This window comes from Lepus europaeus, chromosome 22, assembly GCF_033115175.1.
Source record: "Lepus europaeus isolate LE1 chromosome 22, mLepTim1.pri, whole genome shotgun sequence".
Taxonomy (NCBI): domain Eukaryota; kingdom Metazoa; phylum Chordata; class Mammalia; order Lagomorpha; family Leporidae; genus Lepus; species Lepus europaeus.
Window position 1 is genome coordinate 9,015,053 of NC_084848.1, and position 23,599 is coordinate 9,038,651.

The window sequence follows — 23,599 nt, forward strand, 5'->3', positions numbered from 1 at the left end:
GAACAGCTCAGCCATGGAGACAGGACTTGGTATTATTAGTTCCAACCACTCCCACCGTTCTTCTTAGGAACCTCGGCGTTGTTGTCAAAACACCCACTTTGCCCAATACACATATTTGCAAGTTGCTTCTATTAAAGAGGTATAATAAATGACCAGCATTGTCCAAGTAACGCAGAGACCTTCAATCCCAGCTCATAAGAGTCCTGGAGGACGAGCCATCTTCTCAGATGCAATCCAATCTCACCGGCCAGTGGTAGCTTGGGAATGGAGAGGAGCTTGCTGCAACCACTCTGCACAGACCAGATCCACAGGGAGGAGGTTTGCTGGAAATACACCGAGGTCACGCAGCGGAGCCTGGACGCTCCGTGCCTTGGCTTCCATGCGCCTTGTAGGTCTTGATGTTGAGGCCCTGGCTGAATGAAGAGCCAGGCGAGCCTCAGCTGGGGGCTGGCCCTTGCGTGGGCTTCACAAAGTAGCACCAGTCTTCCGAGGGCTCTGGAGACCCCCAGCACAGTCTCCCAAGCTGCAGCACAGTCCTCTGTCCACTGGGGTTCACCATCACCCGGGGGAGATGGGCAGACAGCTCCATTTTACAGAAAGAAATACAAAGGTCCAGAGAAGTTTATTAACTTGTCAAGGTCACCCCCCTAGCAAGAGGCACACCCACTGTAAAAAGCCATGGAGAGTGGAACCATTCGGGCCCATTCCACCCTTCAGTTAATCTCAGACAGTTCTGTCCACACACCGGTAGGATCCCATGAAGGAGACCGAGTCTGCTGCTTGGCCCTTCTCCACCCCAGTAACTGTGCTGTCACGTGGCCTGTGAACCGGGTTAGAGTTTGAGATTGCCCTGCCCTCCGTGTTGCTTTCACGGCTGGCACCTGGGGCTGGTGTGTGGTGTAGACAGAGTTAGTGCAGGCGTGGTTGGGAGCGCAGTCCTCGTTGGCTGGGTGGAGGTGGGGGTCAGACAATGTAGGTTCAAGCCCCGGCCCTGCCCCTTACTAGTGGTGTGACCTTGGGCAAGTAGCTCTACTTCTTTAGGCTTTAACATGAGAATAAAAATAATTCCCGGTACCAGGGTAACTGTTGGAGCTGGCCAGGGGCTGGGTGTGCCCCACAATCTTTCCTGGCTTTCTCCCACCATCTCAACCCTTGGAGGTAGAATGTGTCCTTGTCCCATTTTACAGGTGAGCAAACACTAACAATGAAATTCCGAAATTCCTAAGATGGTGGGAAAAAGATCTCCACGCACGGGTTCCCACTCGAGACTCCCCAGCAGCCTGCGCCGAAGCCAGGGGTCAGCATATCTTGTCCACAAAGGGCCAGAAGGTAAATGCTTCTCTTTCCGGGGCCGTAGTCTCTGTCACAACTCTCCAATCCTGCTATCACAGCACAAAGCAGCCTGCAATGCCTGCATCCCATTTGGGCGCCGGTTCAAATCCTGGCTGCTCCATTTCCCATCCAGTATCCTGCTTATGTGCCTGGGAAGATAGCAGAAGATGGCCCTGCTGCTTGGGTCCCTGCCACTCATGTAGGAGACATGGATGGAGTTCAGGGCACCCAGCTTCGGCCTGGCCCAGCCCAGCCCCAGCCATTGTAGCCATTTGGGGAGTGAACCAGAGGATAGACGATCTCTCTCTCTCTCTCTCTCTCTCTCCTCCTCTCTCTCTAACTCTACCTTTCAACTAAATAAAATAAATCTTTAAAAAGAAAGAAAAAGAAGCCACAGAAAAATGGCAGGTATGATTGTTTCCAATGAAACTCGATAAAAACAGTCAGTGGGCTGTCTCTGGCCCCAAAACCACAGAGAGCTGCAATTCACTGACCTCTGACCCAGCTGAACAGCTTCTCCTACTCCCTGTTACCGTCTCACTACACTTCTGGAAGGCTGCTCTCTTGCTGTCTTTTTCTTCTGCGTGCCTGTGCCCAGCCTGCTGGAGAGCTGACACAGGTAGCAAAGGAAGGTGAGGATGTGTGTGTGGGGGGGGAGGTGTGCAAGGCAGGCTGCACAGACCTGCTGCTCCCTTATGGGCCAGGCAAGTGGCAAGGGGCCAGCACCAGATCAGGCTGTAGGGAAAGAGGGCACCGTTCTCAAGGTTTGCCCGGGTGGGACCAAGACTCTAGGCTGTGACCCAGGAACGGAAACAGGTGCAGACAGTGGGAAGCATTGTATGGGGAACAGGTCCAGAGCACTGAGTTCAGGGCTCATGTCCCACCCCTGGGCGAGACACAGATGCAAAGGGCAGTGAGGCAGATGGCCATTCAAAGAATGGGGCCGAGAGGAGGGAGCGGGCAAGCAGCTGTGGCTAATTTCAGACTACCTGGGGCAGCATGGACCTAGCTAAGGGCTGGGCCTGCAGCTCGGCCCACATGGGGCAATGAGTCTCTCGCATGCAGAGAAAGCAGCCCAGGCCGCCCCTGCTAGGACTCCCCACACAGAAAGGGAAGTCACAATTCAGCCCTCGCCCACCCCGGCCCACTGGGCAGCCCAGGAAAGACCTGCTGCTTCATTGAATCCATTCCATGCAAGACATTGAAGTCGCACTGAGCGCCAAGCCCCGGGGATACAGAGATAGTCTGCGTCCTCCTCGGAGCTGCCAAGGTTTACAAACGACACAACCACGTCACAGCCCACGGCAGCACGGCAGCACAGCCGAGCAGGCCTGTGACCGGGGAGGTGGGGGAAGCCCTTTCAGAAGCGTTCGTTAGTAAAATACAAAGCAGCGGCACTGCGAGTCTCCTAAGAATGTCTTTCTAGAACTCGCGTGAGACATTCAGCATCCGAGCACTGGTGTTCCCTTGAGAAGCACCAAGACACCAGGCACCCCGGAAGAGAAGGGAAGTCTCTTCATCACCAACAGACAACACAACGCCTGCTGCCCTCCAAGTCCTCCCGAGAGACCGACTCCAAGTCAGTTCTGCATCTCTCTCGCCAGAGCACCTGCCGCAAAGAAGGCCTTTGCCTCTTGTAACTGCTGTCTTAGGGACGTTACAAAGGTTTGGCAGGAGTGGTTGTCCCAGACTATACTCCAGCTCTAGAAACTGGTTTTAAAAAACCCCAGGCTCACAGAGATAATAAAAAATGCATTTAATAGCATGTCGATATACAGCTTAAATGTGTATTAAGTCTTCTTTTAGTCAGTGCAGTACAGGGATAAAGAAGAGAAATTTCATTTGGAACGCACAGTCAGATGCTAGGGGTGGGGGCCGCCAAACCTTGGCACTCTTACGCTCCTACGATTCCGCTCTCACAAAACCTAACTGCAGGCGCAGTGCCCTGTGCCGTGTGGGGACTTGTCTGGTTCAGTAAGCAACCTACGGCTGTGGATCGACCGGTATCCAAGTCTTAACAAACGAAGAAGGTTTATTAGTCACAAAACGGAAGTGGCTCTCATACGGCTTACAAGAAAGCACAGCCTAGAACTAATGAGTTGAAAAACTCGTTTTAAAAATAATAAAACGTACTGGACAGTTCTGGAAAATGATATTATAAAACAAAGAAAACCATTGGCACAGTTTGACCACCTAATTTCTAAGTGCACTTTGTAATGTTCCTCGCCAGCTGCCGCTTTTCCCAGGATAATGACAAAAAGCTTCAGTCAGGTGTCACTGGCTTATGGTGACGGTGTATATATATATATATATATATATATATATATATATATGTATATATATATTTTATTGCATTGCCAAGAGTGGATTTTAAGAAAAAACACTACAAAGGTTTCAAAAACCCTATTTATTCTCTATCATCAAAAATAGCAACAGGGGGCTTAGACAACTGCTCTGTGAGTACCCACCAGTCTATTTTTTTTTTCTTAAAAAAAATAGAAGTTAGTTAAAGAAAAATGATTTGGTTTTTTTTTTTAAAAAATAATGTAAGGAAACACTTAATCAGATAGCCCAAGGAGTCATCAGAAATGTGTGTAGCAAGAAAGCTTCCTTGTTGGCCCTCTCCGGCCTCTGCGCGTCCTTTTACTAAACTAGAAAGAGAAGGTACAGTACCAATGTGTTCCCCAGCCTGCTTGGATCGAATTGTTTGTTGTGAAACCCATTATTGCTAAACCAGAGTGTTGACTGAGAGCCGAGGAGTCCGCTCAGAGAGGGTAGAACTGAGAGGCTGCTTCCGAGGACTGGATTTCCACCTGGGCCATTTTGAACTGTGTGCATTGCAGCCACTTGCGGAGGGCCGCCAGGCCAGCACTGCTCTGGCCCGAGCCGGGCAGCGTCCTTAGGCTGTGGTGGTTCACGTTGCTCTGAATGGCCTGGAGGCGCAGCTGGAGGCCCGCGGGCAAGTGCTGTTGAGAAACGGCAGACGTCTTAGTGGCTTTCTTCCGGGCACCAAGGGCTGCTTCTGTGGGCAGGAAGAGCTTGGGGCCCAGAGAAGGCAAACTGGACTTGGCCGAGCTCAGGGCGGGGACATGGGCTCCTCCCACGTGTCTAAAGTCGCCCTGGCCCAAATCCATCCATCCACTGAGCAGCCCCTGTGGCCGGGTGTGGGCAGCGGGAGCGGGAAGCTGACCCTCCAGCGTCCGCGTTGACGCACATCCTGTGGCCCCAGGAGCTATTCAGCACGCGGGTCGGTGTCAGGGTGAGAGGCCTGGGCCCTGGGACCAGGCTGCCTGCGCTCCAACTCTGGCTTCTCTCCGGGTAACTTGGGGTACGGGGCTGTCCAGGCTGTGTTTGGGCCTTCCCGTGGGAGAGTGGGGACAGTGAGCACACAGGGGGCTCACAAGACGACCCGGCCCCTCGAAAGCGCTCACTGCGTTTTAATTATCCTCCTGTAATGAGCCTTCTGTGCTCATGTTGGTCCCTGTGGAGTCGGTAGCCGGAAGCACTGTGGCCTCCTCGTAGCTCTCTGTGCTAACTGCCGCAGACTGCCAGACAGCAGGGAGACGGGGGAGGGCCAGGGTGCCAGGCTTGGCGGTGGGGCACAAGCCACCCGCTTCCCATAGCAGACACTCGGCTCAGTTGAGGTGTTCAGCTCCGCCAATGCCCCGCCCCACCAGTGCCAGGATCAGGACTCAAAGGCTGTGGTCACGGTTGCCGACACCACTCCCTCTTTTGGTGTCTGGGGATCCTGAGTCCAGACCCCTTTCCTGGCACTAGCATCCCGCCCCACACCCCGCCCCGCATCCCGCCCGCTGCCCCCACACTCCTAACACAGAAGAAAGGGGCGGGATTAGGACCAAGAAGGCGTCTGGCTCAGTTGTCTTAACGCCAAGGCCCAATAACTACGCCTGCCAGCCATGGAGCACGCTCGGTGCCACTGTGACAAGACGCCCCTCAAGGCAAGGTCTGGGGTTGGGAAATGCGTGTGATCAGGGTCTTCCCTTCCCAGCTCGGACCCTAACCCAGTCACTCTTCCATCCGCTCCTGAACTTCCTCAGATGTAAAACCAAGGGGGAACTATGTCTTCCAGCTCAAACCTGCTTTCCTCACAGACTTCCTCCCAGCACCGAAAATCAACCTTCCTGGTCAGGAACTATCCCTGGGACCAGGTCCCATGAGTCTCCTCGTGGACTGCGGGACGCAGCCCCCCGCCTGCACCCGTGTCCGGGCTGATGGTGGACGGTGGCTCCTGCCGCCCCCTCTGCCTGCAGCCCCTTACCTGGCCCCCAGGCCTCCTGCCTTATCATCTTGAACTCATCTTTCTGCAGTGAGTGTAGCATCAGCACCTACGAATGTGTCCCGTCAGCGGGGGGTGACTTACCTTGATATTTGACTGGATCATTGGCAACCACATAGGTATGAGCTGTGCGGAGAAAGACAGAAGCCTTGTTATTCTCGCTCCCACGCTCCCACACAAGCTCTGCCCCTGCCAGGAGCAGACACACTGCGCCCCTTCCACGCCGTGCAGGGATGCAGCCCCGTGAAACTGCCCATTACCGGCAAAGTGTCTTTCTGAGGCCAAACCCCACTGGGCTGGTGGCATTTGAGGTTAATAAGCGCCCCAGGAGTTCCTGAAACACACACTTGAAACGACTGATTGTCTCTTGAAAGCCACCGAGCTCGGGAAATTAAATGTGTATTTATTTCGTGAAATTCTCCCTTTCTGGAAATAGAATTTCTTCCAGAGCTCTGTCTGCCTGGAGTCAATAGGAAAATATCACCGGGGAGCACGGTAATGCTCAGCCACAGGGAGACAGCCCCGGGGCTGCCTGGCGGGGATCTGCAAGGTGGGAATCCGTATGTGCAGAGGGCTGGTGGCCACGCGGGTGAGCAGCAGCAGGCCCCGAGGGGTGTGCCTGGCCCCCTGCCACCTCTGTGACTGGCCCCTGGGGGTCAGAGGTGGCCCTGGGCCAAGCACCACTAGATGCAGCCCTCTCTCTGCTCTGGTGTCTCTGTCATGTTTCAGTCCTTTAGAATCTAAGTAAACATTCACAGCTTTGTAAATCCGGAAGTCAGAGACGAACGGGCTGCTTCTCTGCTACTCTGGCTTGGGGAGGTTTAAATGGGGAGGGGGAACTGCGACCCCAGCACGTTTGGAAACGCTCGCTTCCCCATTTCCCTGCTTCTCAGACCTCGATGCTGACACGCAGCCTTGCCATCTCATTCCCTGTTCCCTCCAACCCTCCACGCCCATAGAGAAGTCGGCCTGGGAGGGACTGACTTGGGTTCTAACCCACACTGCCTCTCAATGTGACCTTGAGAAACGAGATTGTTAAAGATGCAATCAGCTAAGATGGAGAAGGGTGGGCCCAATCCAATGCAGTTGGTGTCTTTATAAACAGGGGACTTAGGACACAGACACACACACAGGGAGGACGCAGAGACCTCCAAGCCTCGGGGTGCCACGGAGGCCGGCAGACCCCAGGCGCCAGGAGACAGGGGTGGACAGATGCTCCCTGGTGGCCTTCATTGACTACTGCTCTCAGAGAGAAAACAGGTCTGCGGCTTGAGCCTCCAGCCTGGGCTGCTGGGCCACGGCAGCCTTGGGAAGTTCACACTCGCAGTTTGGCAGCAAAGGGCAAGGAGAAGCAGAGCAGGAGAGCCTGCTGGGACGGGGCCAGCGAGCAGTCGGCCATGGCCTCGGGCTGACAGGCTCATCGCAGGCATCAAATCAGTTTCTTAACAGCAAACTGCACTTCTCTCTCGGGTTTGTCCCCAAGGCTAACTCAGTGCTGTCCTGCTTTCGCGGCTCTCGATGTGCACAGTTGCCTCGTTTGTCTTCCACTGATTCTGCCCATCAGCATTGCAGAACACAGCGTCCACGACACTGCCAGCCCCTGCTCTGCCCTCACACAAGCACTGTGCCACTGTGTGCACCAGAAGACGGCACTGGACCACAGCTCAGAATGTCAGAAAATGATGCCTTCTGGGTGCCTCCCCCAGAGCTGCAGAGCTCGGTGCCAGGTAAGGCTGTGTGCGTCCGGCCTTTAGCAGGACCGGCTCATCTAGACATCCAGGATGGGGGCAGCGTGGGGGGAATCGCCCAGTGGTCTCTTTCTTACTATCTGCACCACACAAGCAAGCCCAGGGGTCCCAGCGTCTACAGACTTTCGTTGACCTTTGAGTCTTTGATCCCGAAGTAATCCCACACTGTGAGGTTGATTGTAAGGAGCGTTTTGTTATTGAAATAGCAAGTGACCGCAGATTCCAAAATATTTCTGCAAGGGACCCTCACTTGTGATCTACGCAACCACACAAATGGAGGCTGATCATCATTGGTGCAAAGCCCAGCAGTCATCCCAGTTCAGGAAAGCTGGGTGACATGCACTTTCGTTCCCTTTTGCAAGTGACTCCTGCAAGGCTGTCAGTGAGAAGTAGATGTAATTTGGGGGACTCTGTAACGTTTTAATAAGGTTGATTGGGTTATTTTTCCTCTCCAGAAATAATATCCAGAAAAGTGAAGGAAATAGTTTTAAATCGTTTTTCTTTTTTCATCAGATAAAATGGCAAACTCTTCTCTTCTGGTCACACCACAGAATATAGAACTCTCCCTGCTTGGTTGGACTGCATTCATTTCAGCCCTGCTTGGTCCAGCCCTCAACATTAAAATTGGTGGTGAAACTTCCGCCATCAGCCAAGGTGGAGCCACATGGACTAGGTTTCCTCCCCGGCCTGGAACGATGGAAAACTCAAACTTTCCCAGGCAACGCTTCCACACACTGAGCATCTGGCGGTGAGGGCTGGGGGCACCGCGGGAGAGGGAGCCGACCACGAAAGCCCTAGGACCCCGATCCCCCTCGCTCACTGCCCCAGACGGTTTTCAGGCACAGCGGGGAAGAGCTGGGTGGAGGCTGGCAGTCGGGAGCACCAAGAAGCCAGGGATAGAGTTTGCAAGGCAGATTCTGGGGAGCAGAGAGCTGCACTGAGAGAGCGAACTCTGAGATCTGCAAAGGGCTCTTTGAGTCTTCAGCTGAACACCGACCAGTGCCCACAGGGAGGAGAACTACCCCATGGTGAAGGAAAACAACCCAAAGACATGAGAAGGAGAAACCTCTGGTGATCCTGGCGCCAGCAGTAGTTTGTGCTCCACCAGTGGGAGTGGAAAGACGCCGGTCGCAGGACATCAGGCAGATCCCATAAGCACAGCGGCGTTGTGGTAGCAGAAGTGAGGGAAACAGCCCTAGGAAAAATGCTGTTCCCATCACCCCAACAAGGCTGAAATGCAGGCCTCAAAAGGGTAAAAATATTTGTGAATAATTTAACTGTGTTACAGTTTATAGCTCAAAAATATTTATGTGGATACAAAAATAGCCAGCAGTCAAGAACGTCAAACTGACAGTGTCAAAAACCCAGTAACGAACGACCAGGAATGCAAAAAACAGGACCACGTGACCCAAGAATGAGAAGGAAAATCAAGGGACAAGAACAGCAGAGGTCAAGGTATCGGCAGGGGAGGACCTCCCAGCAGCTGCTGCAAGCCTTCTCTGTGGTCAGGACAGAAGACCCAGGTGCTCAGAACACTGAAGGAAACCGTGACTGAGACTTTCCCAAGTCTAAAGAAAACTGGGATCCACAGGTTTAGAAGCTCAACAAAGCCAAGCCCAGGACACAGAGAGGGAAAGTGACACCCTGCGCAGCGTCATCAAACTGCTAACCTACTGTGGCGAGCACGGAGTCTTCTAAGCAGCCAGAGTAAACAAACAGCTGAACCAGGAGAAGGGCACGGAGTTCTGGGTGAGAAGAAAGGGAGCGAGAAGATGGGGAAGAAACAGCGTCTCAGATCCCGAAGGGAAAGCCCTGTCAATCCGAATTCCACACTCAGTGAAATTATCTTTCGAAAATGAAAGCACAATAAACGCTTTCTGAGACATCTGAGGACGGAAGCTGAAGGGATTAATCACCAGAAGATTTGCACAAGAAATGTAAAAAAAAGTCCTCGGGCAGAAGGAAAGATAATGAAAGTCTGAAGTTTAGATCAATGAAAAGAAATGAAGAGTTTTGAAAATGGAAAATGTGATATTGCAGTAATAGCAGATGGCAAGTATAAAACTTATCATCTAACACCTCTTCTCAAGATAATTGACTATTTAAAGCAAAAATAATTACAATGTCTGGTTCGGCTTATAAAATATATAGAGGTAAAATGTATGACCATCATAGCACAGAGTAGGAAGTGGGGAATGGAGGCATGCTGTAGTTAACGCTTACTCAGTACTTGAAGGCAGACTGGATTAAGTTTAAAATGTATACCGTAAACTGTAGATCAGCCTCTAAAGCAATAACAAAAGACAAATAGAGCTTTCATTAGGAGGAAAAAACATACTTCTAAAAGCATAAACATACACTTCTACAGGTCAAAAAAGAAATCAAAATGGAAATCAGAAAGTATTTCAAACTGAATACTAAGGAGAATATATCAAAACTGGGGGGAAAGCAAACAAAGCAGTACTTAAAAGAGAATTTAGCACTAAATTCTGGTATTAAAAAACAAGAAAATTCTCAAGTTAATAACGACTGCAGTTTCCATCTTAAGGAACTAGACAAAGAGGCAGAGATTATGTCTGAAATTTCAGCATAAAGTTTATCCTAATCCATGACAGGTGTAGTGGGCACTGAGCCTGGTGGTTGTCAAAACGCCCGTGTCCCACACTGCAGAGCCTTGGTGTGGCTCCTGGCTCTGGCTCTTGAGTCCTGCTTCCCACAATGCAGGCACTGGGAAGTAGTGGCGATGGCCCAAGTAATTGGGTTCCTGCCACCCACAGGTGAGGCCTGGATTGCGTTCCTGGATTCTGGCTCCAGAACTGGCCTAGCCCCAGCTGTGGCGGGCATTAAGTGAATCAGCAGACGGTAATGTGCTTGCTCTCTCTCTCAGTAAATTTTTAAATCTCATCTCAAGTAAATTTTTAACACGTTTTAAGAAACTTTTTAAGAAAAAAAATAGTAGAAAGTTGGTGAGGAGGTAGGAGTAAGCAGTTAAAAAAAATCCGAAAGATACAAAAAGAGAGAATAGGATACAAAAAACAGAGGGAAATGTAGAAAGTAAAGAACAAGATAATAAAAGTATCACAAAAAATATTAAATATAAATGGTCTAAAATCCTACACAAAAGGAAGAAACTGTCAGATTGAATTTTGAAAAAGGCAACATTAAACTACTGCCTATAAGAAATATCCTTTTAAAACACTTAAGGTTAAAAGTAAAGGAATGAAAAAAGATAGAACATTCTAACATCAGCCAAATAAAAGCTGGATTGTTTTTATGAACATGAAACAAAGTAGCTTTTGTATTACTAAGGACAAAGAGGAAAAATTACATAATTTCAATTTTCAGTAAGAAAATATAGTCATCCTAAACATTTATGCACCTAATGACAGATCTTCATCATACATGAAGCGACAACTGGTAGACCTGAAAGGATTAAACAATCCACAATTACAGAGCTACTTCAGTACCCTTTTCTCAATAATTGACAGAATAAGTAAAAAGACACAGGACTTGAACAACACTATCAGCAAACCTGAACTGACATAGGAAACTCCACATCATAGTAACAGAAGACACATTCTTTTCCAGGCTATGCAGAACTAATATTTAATATCATTTATATTAATAATAATATCTAATAACACCTAATAATATTCAATCTTATTAATGATATAACAGTGATTAAATTTACTTTTATTTAAATATTTTGATTTAATATGTTAAATAATTTATTTAAATAAATGATATTTATTACTTGGCCAAATATTGATTTATCTAAATATTTGATATTTAATTTAATGATATTTAATGATAATACTTAATAATAATACAGCAAAATATTCTGGGCCCTAAAACAAAACTCAATAGCTTAAAATAATTAAAATTATGTAAAATATATTCTCTGGCCACAATGGAATTAAATTCAAAATCCATAACAGAGCAATCTATGGATATTCCCCAAATACTTGGAAACCAAATAATACACTTCAAAATAATCAGAGTACCCAAAAGAAGGCAAAATAGAAGTTAGAAAGTATTTTGAACTAAATAAAAATGAGAACACAGCATACCAAATTCTGGAACACAGCTAAGGCAGTGCTCACAGGGAGTTTATGGACTAATCGCCTAGGCTAGAAGAAAGAAGTCTCAAGTCAATGAGTTCTATCTCCATCTCAAAAAATTAGAAGTCCAATCTAAAGTTACCCAAGAGAAGAAAATAGTAATAAAATAAAAAGTAGAAAAATAATAGAGAAAAATCAATGACAAACATTCAGAAGGGCGTTTCTTCCTTAAATCAAAAGCTCAGTAAAATTGATCTCTGTATCTAGACAGATGAGAAAAAAAATCAGAAATCACCAAAATCATCAATGAGGGAAAAAGAGACATAAATGATGATCCTACAAATAGCAAAAGTATAATGGAGGCAAAACATAATGCACTGGATGCCAATGAACTGGTTACTCTGATGAAATGGAAAAATCTCTTGAAAGACATTCACTATCAAAGTTCACTCAAGAATAAATAGATGGGGCTGGCACTGTGCACAGCAGGTTAACGCCCTGGCCTGAAGCGCCGGCATCCCATATGGGCGCCAGTTTGAGACCCGGCTGCTCCTCCTTGGGCCCCTGCACCCATGTGGGAGACCTGGAAGAAGCTCCTAGCTCCTGGCTTCAGATCAGCGCAGCTCCGGCCGTTGCAGCCGTCTGGGGAGTGAACCAATGGATGGAAGACCTCTCTCTCTCTCCTCTCTCTGTGTAACTCTGACTTTCAAATAAATAAATAAATCTTAAAAAAAAATAAAAAGATAACTTGATTAACTAACCCTACCTCTATTTTAAAAATTGAATCCATAATCTAAAATGTTTCAGTAAAGAAAATTCTAAGCCCAGGTACCTCCACTGGTGAATTCTACCAAATACTGAAGATAGAAATAATACCAATTCTACATAAACTTTTTCAAAAAACAGAAAAAGAATTCTTCCCAACTCATTCAATGAGGCCATCATTACCCTGATTCCAAGCCAAATATAGTCATGGCAAGAAAAGAAAATTACATTTCAAAATCCCTCAAGAACATCAATGCAAAAATTGTTTTTAAAAGTCAGCAAATTGAATTCAGCAAGACATAAAAAGGGCAAGTATGGTTTGTCTCAGGAACACAGGCTGATTTAACATTCAAAAATCATCAGTGAAACTTACTACCCTAACAGTCAAGAAAGGTTATATGACCATCTCAATGGGTGTGGAAATGCATTTGAAAAATGCAACATTCCTCACAAACACTCCTAACTGAATGGGAACAAAAGAGAACTTTATTCAAGCTGTTTAAAGACTATCCATGAAAAACTAACAGCTAACACTTATAGTTAATGATGAAAGAATGAATGTTTTCTTCTTGGACACAGGAACAAGCCAAGATTTCCTGCCCTTATCACTTCTAATCAATCTGTACAGTAGGATCTAGCCAGGACAATGAAAACAAGATAGGGTTGGTGTTGTGGCACAGGTGGTTAAGCCTCTGCTTGTGATGCCAGCATCCCAACTGATCTGCTTCTGATCCAGCTTCTGGGAAGGAAGCAAAAGATGGCCCAAGGATTTGGATTTCTGCCAACCATGTGGGAGACCTGGATGGAGTTCCTGGCTCCAGGCTTTGATCTGGCCCAGACACAACTGTTGTGGGTATTTGGGGAGTGAACCAGCAGATGGAAGAGTTCCCTTCTTCTCCATCTCTCCCCACCCCCTGTCACTCTTTTTTTAAAATAATTAAATAAATAAATCTTTTATAAAAGACACAAGATGGGGCTGGCATTGTGGCACAGTGGGTTAAGCTGCTGCCTGCTACACCAGCATCCCATACATTTGCTGATTTAAGTTTGGCTACTCCACTTCCAATCCAGCACCCCACTAATATGCCTGGGAAAGCAGAAGAAGACAGCCCAAGTACTTGGGTCCCTGCACCCATGTGAGAGACCCGGATGGAGTTTTAGGCTCCTGGAGTCATCCTGGCCCAGCCCTGGTTCATTATAGCCATTTGGGGAGTGAACCAGTGGATGAAAGAACTCTATATCTCTCTATCTCTCCCCACACTCTTTCTGTAACTCTGCTTTTAAAATAAATACGTCTTTTTTAAAAAGACACAAAGATGGGAAAAGAAGAAATAAAAATGATCTTATTTTCATATGACATGATTATCTATGTGGAAAATCTTATGAAATTTACAAAAAAGCTACTAGAACTAAGAAATAGGTTTAATATGTAGCAGGGTAGAAAATCCAAACAAAACACTAGCAGTGAAAATTAGATATTTAAATGTAAAAAAACACACTATTTACCTTAGCATAAAAGTATAACTGCTATTAAATTTGACAGAAATATTCTAGGTATATATATGAAAAACTACAAAATATTTCTGAGCAAAGTTAGAGAAAACTTAAATAAATGGAGAAATATACCATGTTCATGGATTGGAGGATTAGTCAAGATCTCGGTTCTCAAAGTGATCTAAAGAGTCAATGCAATCTGAACAAGATTCTCAGCAGTTGTCTGTAGAAACTGACAAACTGATTTTAAAATATAACTAGTAATGCAAATGATGTAGAACAGCCAAAACAATTTTGAAAAGCTTGAACAAATTTAGAAGACTAACACCACTTAATTTCAAGGCAAAGAAATAGTAATTTAGACAGTGTGGTATAAAGACAGACAAGAAGATCAATGAAACAGAATCAAGATTCCAGAAAGAGAACCATACATACATTGTCAATTAATTTTTGACAAAAATGCAAAAGTAATTTGATGGAAAAAGGACAGTATTTCTAACAATGCTGCTAGAATATTTGGGTATCCACAATAATTAAAAGTGCCTCAATCCATCCCACACACCATATACAAAAGTTAATTCAAAACGGATCATAGAAATTAGCACGCAGAAGACAAGAACAAAAAGAAAAGTCATTGTGGCCTTGGATTAGGCAAAGTTTTTAAGAATACAACATCAAAAGCATGATTCATAAAAAGAAAAACTCAATGAATGGTTCTTCATCAAAATTAAGAAATTTTGCTCTTCCCAAGACACTGTTTAGGCAATGACAAGACAAGCTGCAGAGAAAATCCTTGCAAATCATGTATCTGATAGGGGACTTGTATCTCCAAATTCAATAATAAGAAGGAAAACCAACCTGGCAAAAAATGGACAAATAATTTTAACAGACACTTCACCAGGCAGATATATGGACAGCAGGCTGGCATATGAAAGGATGTTTAACATCATTTGTCAGTAGAGAAATGCAATTCAAAACCAAAACAAGATACCAATACACAACTCTTAGAACAACTGATATTAAAGACTGGCTTCCCCAACTGTGACAAAGATGTGAAGGAAGTGGAATGCTGAAACCATGCACTGCCAGTGACAACGCAACACGGCGTAGTAACTTCGGAAAACAGTTTGCCAATTTCTTAAAAAGTTAAACATACACCTATCTTATGGTCCATTCTATTCCAGGCTTTTACCCAACATTGGCAGGAGCACACATGCATATAAAGTCTTACACATCGATATTCACAGCAGCTTCATTTGTACTAGCCAAAAACTACCCATCAACTTGTGAATGGACAAACGTACTGTGGTATATCCGCGCAGTGGGATACTCCTTGGAAACGAAAAGCAATGGTCTGTTAATAATGCAACATCATGGATTAGTCTCAATACAACTATTGTGAGCAAAATAAGGCAGGAAGAAAATATGGAGCATATAAATCCATTTATAGGACATTCTAGTAGTGTGAACTAACTATCCTGACAGAAAACAGGCATAGTCGCCTAGACAAAGGAGAGCTAGAACAGGAATTTCACACGGGTAGAAGCAAAGTTCTGAAGATGGTGGATATGCTCATTGTCTTGACTGTGGTGATGGTTTCTTGGGGGTTATACAAATGAAGACTCACAAAACTCTATATATTACATGTGTGCAGTTCACTGTGAAAATTACACTTCCATAAAGCTATAAAAAATAAAATCAGCTATGACCGCTCAATTGTCAGTGGCACGGTTTCTCTCACAGTGTTGATTTTTGCTCTATCAACTGGAAAAGTGTTGAACCAGTGACCTCGCACTGCTCTGATAACAGTCAAGTGTTCCCCTACTTTTCTTCAGCATAGTGTGAAATACGGCAAGCATCCTTAACAAGAGGGAGAGTTAACCCAGGAACAAAATCATAAGCTACAAATTTCCTGGTGGGTGGTGGCGGAGGTGGTGGCCAAGAAGACTGAATGTGAAAGGTAGAGAAGGAAGAGGGTCAAGAAAGGGAAGGGGCGCGGACCAGCGAGACAGAGGCAGAATAACAGGAAGGAAAAGAAAAGTGGGGACACAGAGGGCGTGAGAATCCACCTTCTCTCTCTCTCTCTCTCTCTCTCTCTCTCTCTCTAAATCACACTAGTCTGTTTCTGACATTCCCAGGCAGATAACAAGTGCTTGAATTACTTTCATACACTGTAAAATGATTTAGAATAATAGTATTTGGAACTAAATTAATTAATCTTAGGAAAAAGCACCAGATACCAAGTCAAACAATTACAGACTATTTTCCTTGGTCTTCTGGATATCTTTTGAAAGGAAAAGTGTCATTCACCAATTTACATCACTACAGAGTCATTTGCAGATCCATATTCCCATGAATATCTTAATTACTGTGTTGCATGTAATCAGGGTCTCACATATTTAACCCAGGTGGGGCCGGTCACAGTGGCAGAGTGTGGGAAAAAAAAATCACCCAGTGACCACGTATAAAGGGTTGGTATGGGAGCACGACTTCTCCAGCCCAATTCTGAATATTAAAAACAAATCAGCTTTATTTGCCTCTTTAGAAAGTACACTCCAAATAAATCTGCAATTTGCTGATAGCAGTAAGAAACGGTCTGTAAAAATCGTAATTTTCCTACCTTGACAAAAATGGTTGAATTGCACTCTTGCAATGCCTCCATTAAACTAATCACATGGAGACACACCATTTCTACCATCTGAAACAACAAACAGGAAAGTCAAGCCCACTCCCAGTGACACGCAAACCTTGCAAACCAGTCAGCAGCCACAGAGGTCCAACAGCCAGTACCCAGGAGGCCTTCCCGCGTAAGGACCACAAGTGGTATCCACTCGCCTCTACACCTCCGCAGGGCTGCGGGGTGAACCCACTAATCTGTCCGCACCGTGAGCCACACGGAGGACAAGCAGCTTCTCTCCCTTCCTGTCCAGCTGGAGCCAGCTCACAGCTTCTGCACCAGGAAGGGCTGCCTGAAGCACTGTGGAGCCGACTCCAGGACTTTGTGCTCCACAGAACAAGGCAGCCATGCTTAGCACAGTGGCAAGTACACTACAGGTGAAGTCGCTGAGGCTACGAATCCCCAAGGCTGTTTTAAACCCTAGGGTTTTGTTCTGCTTTTTTTAAGATTGGCTTATGTGGTCTGACAAAAATCTCAGAACAAAATTAATTTGAATTCATTTATGACATCATTTGCATATAACTGACTCATAACAAACTCATTTGTAACACTTGAGTATCAAGAATGATTAGGTATCAAAAGGTAATGGCGGGCCGTGGCTCACTAGGCTAATCCTCCGCCTTGCGGCGCCGGCACACCGGGTTCTAGTCCCGGTCGGGGCGCCGATCCTGTCCCAGTTGCCCCTCTTCCAGGCCAGCTTTCTGCTGTGGCCAGGGAGTGCAGTGGAGGATGGCCCAAGTGCTTGGGCCCTGCACCCGCATGGGAGACCAGGATAAGCACCTGGCTCCTGCCATCGGATCAGCGCGGTGCGCCGGCCGCAGTGCACTACCGCGGCAGCCATTGGAGGGTGAACCAACGGCAAAAGGAAGACCTTTCTCTCTGTCTCCCTCTACTGTCCACTCTGCCTGTCCAAAAAAAAAAAAAAAAAAAAGTAATGGCAATAGAAGGAAATTCTTCAAAAAGATTTATTTTATTTATTTGAAGGGTAGAGTGACAGAGGGAGATGGAGAGACAGAGAGAGAGAGAGAGAGAGAGAGAGAGAGATCTTCCATCTGCTGGTTCATTTCCTGGATGGCCAAAATGGCCAGGGTTGCACAGGCTTAAGCCAGGGGCTAGGAACTCCACCCAGGCCTCCCACATGGGTGACAGGGGCCCAAGTACCTGGGCCGTGTTTCACTGCCTATCTAGGCGCGTCAGCAGGAAGCACAGTAGCTGGGGCTGAAACCATCACTCTGATCGGGGATGCCAGTGTCGCAGGCAGTGGCTTAACCCACTGCACCACAGAAATGGCCCTAGAAGTGCATCTTTAAACTGCAGTTTAAGTTCAAGGTCCTAGTTTCACAGTCTGTAAAATAACAGAGCAGGCTGTTGGATTTCCAAGTTCTCCCTCAGTCCTAGATCTAGGGGAGTACTCTGATCCAAGAGAAGTAATCCTCTCCATAGCAATCATGAGCCCCAGCATCTTTTCCTGAGTTTCCTTTAAATTTAACTACAGCATTCTCTGGAGGCAAGCATCCCACAGAGTGGTTAAATCGCTGCTTGGGACGCCCACCACCCATGTCAGGGAGCCTTGTTTTTAAGTCCCAGCTACTCCTGACCCAGCTTCCTGACAACGCACTGTGTGGCAGCAGGCAATGACTCCACAGTGTCCTTGCCACTCATCTAGGATACCCACACGGGGTTCTAGGCTCATGGCACCGACTAGGCCAATTCTGGCCGTTGTGGGCATTTGGGGCGTGAACCAGTGGATGACTCTCTGGCTGACTGCCTCTGGCTGTCTCTGTCTCTTTGTATTTCAAATAAAATGAAAATAAATAAAGATTTAAAAATAAATAAAAACACCTCTCTGTTACCTTATAACACCTGCTTCTCTAAAGAAAAGAAAAATGCTTCACTGAAGGAACAAGTGAGAGCACTTCAAAATATCTGTAGGAAGTTGAATCACAGTATCGGTTTATTTCATTGTAAAAAATTTTGAAAGCCATGCATAGTCTCTCATAATATGCATTTTCCATGAACTATTTGAAAACCCCTTGTATAACCTCCATTCCAATTGGAGCTGAAAGAAGAGATTTCTTTAACATTCAGTGAGTCAAAAGACATGTGCTGAGTGGCTGCCTTGGTGGACAGTGCAGTAACGGGACTCTGAGCACACTAAAATGTCACCATGATATTCTTCAGGTCCCTCGCTCCCCTTAGACAAGAACTGCACTGGGGCCAGTGCTGTGGCACAGCAGATTAAGCCACTGCCTTTGATGCCAGCATCCCATATTGGAGTGCTAGTCCAAGTCCCACTGCTCTGCTTCCAACCCAGCTCCCTGCTAATGCACATGGAAAAGCAGCAGAAGATGGCCTAAGTGCTTGGGCCCCTGCCACGCATGTGGGAGACCAGGATGGAGGGAGTTCCTGGTTCCTAGCTTTGGCCTGGTGCAGCCATTTGGGGAGTGAACCAGCTGTTGGAAGATCTACCCACTACCACTCCTGTTTGTCACTCTGTCTTTCAAATAAATAAAATTACTCTTAAAAAGAAAAAAGAACAGCACTGCTGTTGTGGCGATGTGCCCACAGCCAAGACCTTGGTACTGCTTTCCCTGCTGGGAATTCTCCTCCCACACAGTGAGGGCACCAGGGGCCTCCCCTGCAGATGCCCCTGGCATGTCCTTCATTCTGGACTCCACAAGGACCAACCCACGCTTGTGCTGTGAAGTGGGCTCTGGTGAGCCACATTCCAGACATTCCCAGTGGAGCTATGAGCAGCCCCTCCTTTGGGGAGCAGTGGCCCTGGCCCTGGGTTGGAGGCTTGGGAGCTCACATGCTCACAGGAGGAACTGAAAAGGGTGAGCAGGCTTTGGGCATGGAGAATGAACAACTGAGGTCAGTCAACTTGGAAATGACCCCCAAAAGATGACCTCATCAGCCCAAGGATTTTCCAAATTACTTGGGAATCTGAAAATAATATGAATTTCATTCCTAACTCTCTTTCTGGAACAGCTCCTAAAGGTAGAACTTTTACACAGGATTTGTTTGGCATCAGGCAGAAGAAACAACAATTGTTTTTACTGAATTGATTTCCTGTTTTGTTTGATTTTATATCTCTATGGAGTACAACATAATGTTTTAATTGAAGTATGCATTGTGGAATGGCTAAATCAAGTTATTTAACATCTGCCTGACCTTGTGTAGGAACCTTTTTTTTTTTTATGAGAACAGGTAAAAATCTACTGTCTTGGCAATTCTCAAGTATCCACTGTACTGGTGGTAGTGAGAGTGACCAAATGCTCAACATGAACTACTGCTTGCTTTGTTTTCCATGGAAATTCCTAGGATTTCCTAGGGGAGCATCCAGCTTCTAAGAGAACAAGTCCCTGCTCCATAGTGCCAGCTTACACCCAGGGCTGTCAACCACAGTGCCAGCGAGGACCGCACGGTCGGCAGCAGTCGGCAGGTCCGCCTCTCCGAGAACTCACCACTTTGTTATGGGCCATGAGCTGCAGGATGCTGGGCGTGACCCTGCTCCAAAACTCCAGCGCCGTCAGGATCGCCGTGAAGCTGAACTCATTCTGGTTCTGCACGTTGGTGGCGACAGCACTTTGCTCGCAATACACTGTCCACAGCTGAGCAAAGATGAAGGCGTGGAAGAGGGAGCACATATGCAGCACGGAGGTCTGGAAAGGAGGAGGGCAGGTGAGGAGGGGGCAGGTGAGGAGGGGGCAGGTGAGGAGGGGGCAGGTGAGGAGGGGGCAGGTGAGGAGGGGGCAGGTGAGGGTGGGCAGGTGAGGGTGGGGAGGTGAGGAGGGGGCAGGTGAGGAGGGGGCAGGTGAGGGTGGGCAGGTGAGGGTGGGGAGGTGAGGAGGGGGCAGGTGAGGAGGGGGCAGGTGAGCAGGGGGCAGGTGAGGGGGAGGCAGGTGAGGAGGGGGCAGGTGAGGAGGGGGCAGGTGAGCAGGGGGCAGGTGAGGGGGAGGCAGGTGAGGAGGGGGCAGGTGAGGAGGGCAGGTGAGGAGGGGGCAGGTGAGGAGGGGGCAGGTGAGGAGGGCAGGTGAGGAGGGGGCAGGTGAGGAGGCAGGTGAGGAGGGGGCAGGTGAGGAGGGGGGCAGGTGAGGGTGGGGAGGTGAGGAGGGGGCAGGTGAGGGTGGGGAGGTGAGGAGGGGGCAGGTGAGGAGGGCAGGTGAGAAGGGGGCAGGTGAGGAGGGGGGCAGGTGAGGAGGGCAGGTGAGGAGGGGGCAGGTGAGGAGGGCAGGTGAGAAGGGCAGGTGAGAAGGGGGCAGGTGAGGAGGGGGCAGGTGAGGAGGGGGGCAGGTGAGGAGGGGGGCAGGTGAGGGTGGGCAGGTGAGGAGGGCAGGTGAGGAGGGCAGGTGAGGAGGGGGCAGGTGAGGAGGGGGGCAGGTGAGGAGGGGGCAGGTGAAGAGGGGGGCAGGTAAGGGGGGGCAGGTGAGGAGGGGGGCAGGTGAGGAGGGCAGGTGAGGAGGGGGCAGGTGAGGAGGGGAGCAGATGAGGGGGCAGGTGAGGAGGGCAGGTGAGGAGGGGGCAGGTGAGGAGGGGGGCAGGTGAGGAGGGGGCAGGTGAGGAGGGGGCAGGTGAGGAGGGGGGCAGGTGAGGGTGGGCAGGTGAGGAGGGGGCAGGTGAGGAGGGGGCAGGTGAGGAGGGGGGCAGGTGAGGAGGGGGCAGGTGAGGAGGGGGGCAGGTGTCGCTGTGGCTGGGCTGGGGCGCCCCCCGAGCCGGCCCTCCCCGGGCCAGCAGCTCCAGCCCTGCCAGGGAGCACAGCCAGTGCACAAAGGAGTTAGAGTTACAGACCCAGGATTCACCACCTCCAAAAGGTCTGCTCTTCCCTGGGTCAGGGGCAGTGTGCTCGGGAACAGAGCAGCTCTTCGCGGGGAGAGCACCTGACTGCGGGGTCCCTCTGCCCAGCCCGTGGTGCTTCCGTGGAAGTGATGCTCCTGTTCCCACACCACACCGGCAAGAACTGCCTGCCTCCCAGCTGAGTTCACATCCTTGTCTCTTAAATGGGGTCACCGTAGCCTCTTCCGTAGAGCTGGAGTTAGGAGCAAGTGAGGGACACAGGGGACAGCCCTGGCCAGTGCCCAGTGACCACACTGCTGAGAGTGGGAGCAGTGGGTGGAGAGGGTCACCCCAGTGGGGGGCTAGCATGAGTTGAGTGAGTGCCGACCGGCAGCCAGGCACAGTGCTAAGGTCTTGCCGTCCACCAGCCCTTGGATTCTCCAGACGAAAAACTGAAGCTCAGAGAAGTGGAGTAATTGTTTCAGGCCACCACATGACAAGTCCAGAGTCAAGAAATGAAATACAGTCTTGCTGCAAACACAATCTTTTTATCAGACTTTGCTTTAAATCTTTGTCAAACAAATCAGCAGGAATTCTATGCTACTATAGCTTTAATGATCTCGTGACTATTCTAAAAATTAACTTCATATGAGTGAAGCTGAACAGCTTTTCCTTGGATCACTGTGGACAGCCCTTGCCTATTTTCCTGCAGGGCTATGGTCTTTTTACTTTTTACTGGTTGAACTTCTTATTTAGTGGAGCCAGTAAGCCTTTGACTATAATGTAAATTAAAAATGTTATCTCAAATAATGTTATCTCAAAAAATAAATAAAATATTAAGAAGAAAAATACCTGGGTGGCAATATTAGGAAGTGACTGCCTAGTTCCTCCTGCTAACACCATGCAGGTCATTTGGATGGGTGCTCGGTTTTATTCACAGTCAGCTTCCTCTGGCCTAAATCAGTTGTCCCAAAATGCACTGGGACCTCCTAACGTGCCAGGACTTGGCTAAGCTCTGGCAAGGGCTCGTGGCTCCTCGTAGCCGGTAAGTACCGCTGTGTCTGGTTTGCTTGTACAAGTTCATGACTGATGCCTGCCTGGGGTTTCTTTACTCCCTTAAGCACAGCACCTGTCACCACAGTTTGAGAGCGTCTCTGAGGAGCTGACTCTACTCTGTGCCTTGGTGAGTCTCCAAGCGGCCTTCTTATTTTCATTTTCCATCTTCATGCATCTCCAGAGATTTGACTTGCAAAGTGCATGAAGAAATTAAACGGGGGCATACTTTCCCTCCACTTCATCTTTGGTTCTGAAAACCGATCACAGAATTTTTATTATTTTTCTAGCCTTTTATGTCTGTTCACTATTTTGAGACAGCAATGCCTAGGAATCCAACTCGTGCTTGCCTTCATAATTTATCTCCATAAAAGGAAGACAATCCAAGAGGGGAAAGACAGTCTGTGAATTTAAACAACTTAAAATAAGGCATTAGCACAAAGTTGCTTTTCTAACCTCCACAGGAGGCAAGTGATAAGATGCAATTTCTTCTCAGAAGAAACACAATTAGCTGATAAGGGTCTCCATTAGCGATTTTGTTGTACATGGTCTTGATCTTACAGAAATCACTTACCTTTGATTGCTCTGGGAATCCAATCAGGATCACAATCAGGTGGTCTGCAATGTGGGATCCCGCGTCCAGAGGTATGGGGAGGCAGGGGGAAGAGGAGTTTGGACACACTGCATTGTGAGTGAGGGAGCCCAGCAGCAGCCAGGACAGCAGCCGGATGTGGGAGACACACTCGATGAATTCCTTAGGTCTGCAGGAGAAGGGGGGATTAATGATGAGTTCATGTTTTCCATTCCACCAGGCACCCAACCAGTGTGTACTGAGGGAAGGCACAAAAAGTGCAGCCCTGCCGGCAACCACAGAAAACCGAACGCCACAGCATCCAAATGAGTTATCTGTTTTCCTTGCTGTCCAATCTAACCCTGGGTCTTAGCTTCTCGAACAAAGAAAGAGCAGGCCTCAGTGACCCAGAACCCAGAGTAAGTGCAACCTGCCTCTGAGCTCAGGTCTCTAAACTCTCTTTCTGCTCTTAGGACGTTCTTCCCTGGGCACGGGGGCTGGGGCAGCAGTAACACAGCACTTGGGATGCCCACGTCCCCCGTCCGAGTGCCTGAGTTTGAATTCAGACTCCACTTCTGATTCCAGGGTCCTGCGGGTGTGCACACTGAGAGGCAGCAGTGAGGGCTCTAGCACTTGGGTCCCTGCCACCCGCATGGGAGAACTGGAATGAGTTCTAGGCCCCCGGCCTCCATGTGGGCCAGGCTTTGCCATTGTAGGCATTGGGGTGCTGAACCAGTAGATGGGTGATCTCTCTCAAATAAAATAAAAATAAATATTTTTTAAAAGAAAGTTCCTGTCTGACATCTGCTAGCGGGGAGACGGCAG

General features: G+C 48.1%; 1 protein-coding gene across 2 annotated transcripts in view; it reads right to left on the bottom strand.

Annotated features, from left to right (window-relative positions):
* Positions 1–3,803: 3,803 nt before the first annotated feature.
* The window catches only part of UNC79 (unc-79 homolog, NALCN channel complex subunit), a 230,655-nt gene continuing 210,859 nt past the window's right edge, over positions 3,804–23,599 (bottom strand). For both annotated transcript variants that reach the window (XM_062181218.1, XM_062181217.1), the window contains 5 exons: positions 22,778–22,964; positions 19,842–20,039; positions 16,318–16,395; positions 5,714–5,755; positions 3,804–4,298 (listed from right to left, as the gene is read on the bottom strand). In XM_062181218.1, the coding sequence (XP_062037202.1) occupies positions 4,098–4,298; positions 5,714–5,755; positions 16,318–16,395; positions 19,842–20,039; positions 22,778–22,964 (706 nt within the window). In that variant the 3' untranslated portion in view covers positions 3,804–4,097. The remainder of the gene's footprint in view (positions 4,299–5,713; positions 5,756–16,317; positions 16,396–19,841; positions 20,040–22,777; positions 22,965–23,599) is intronic.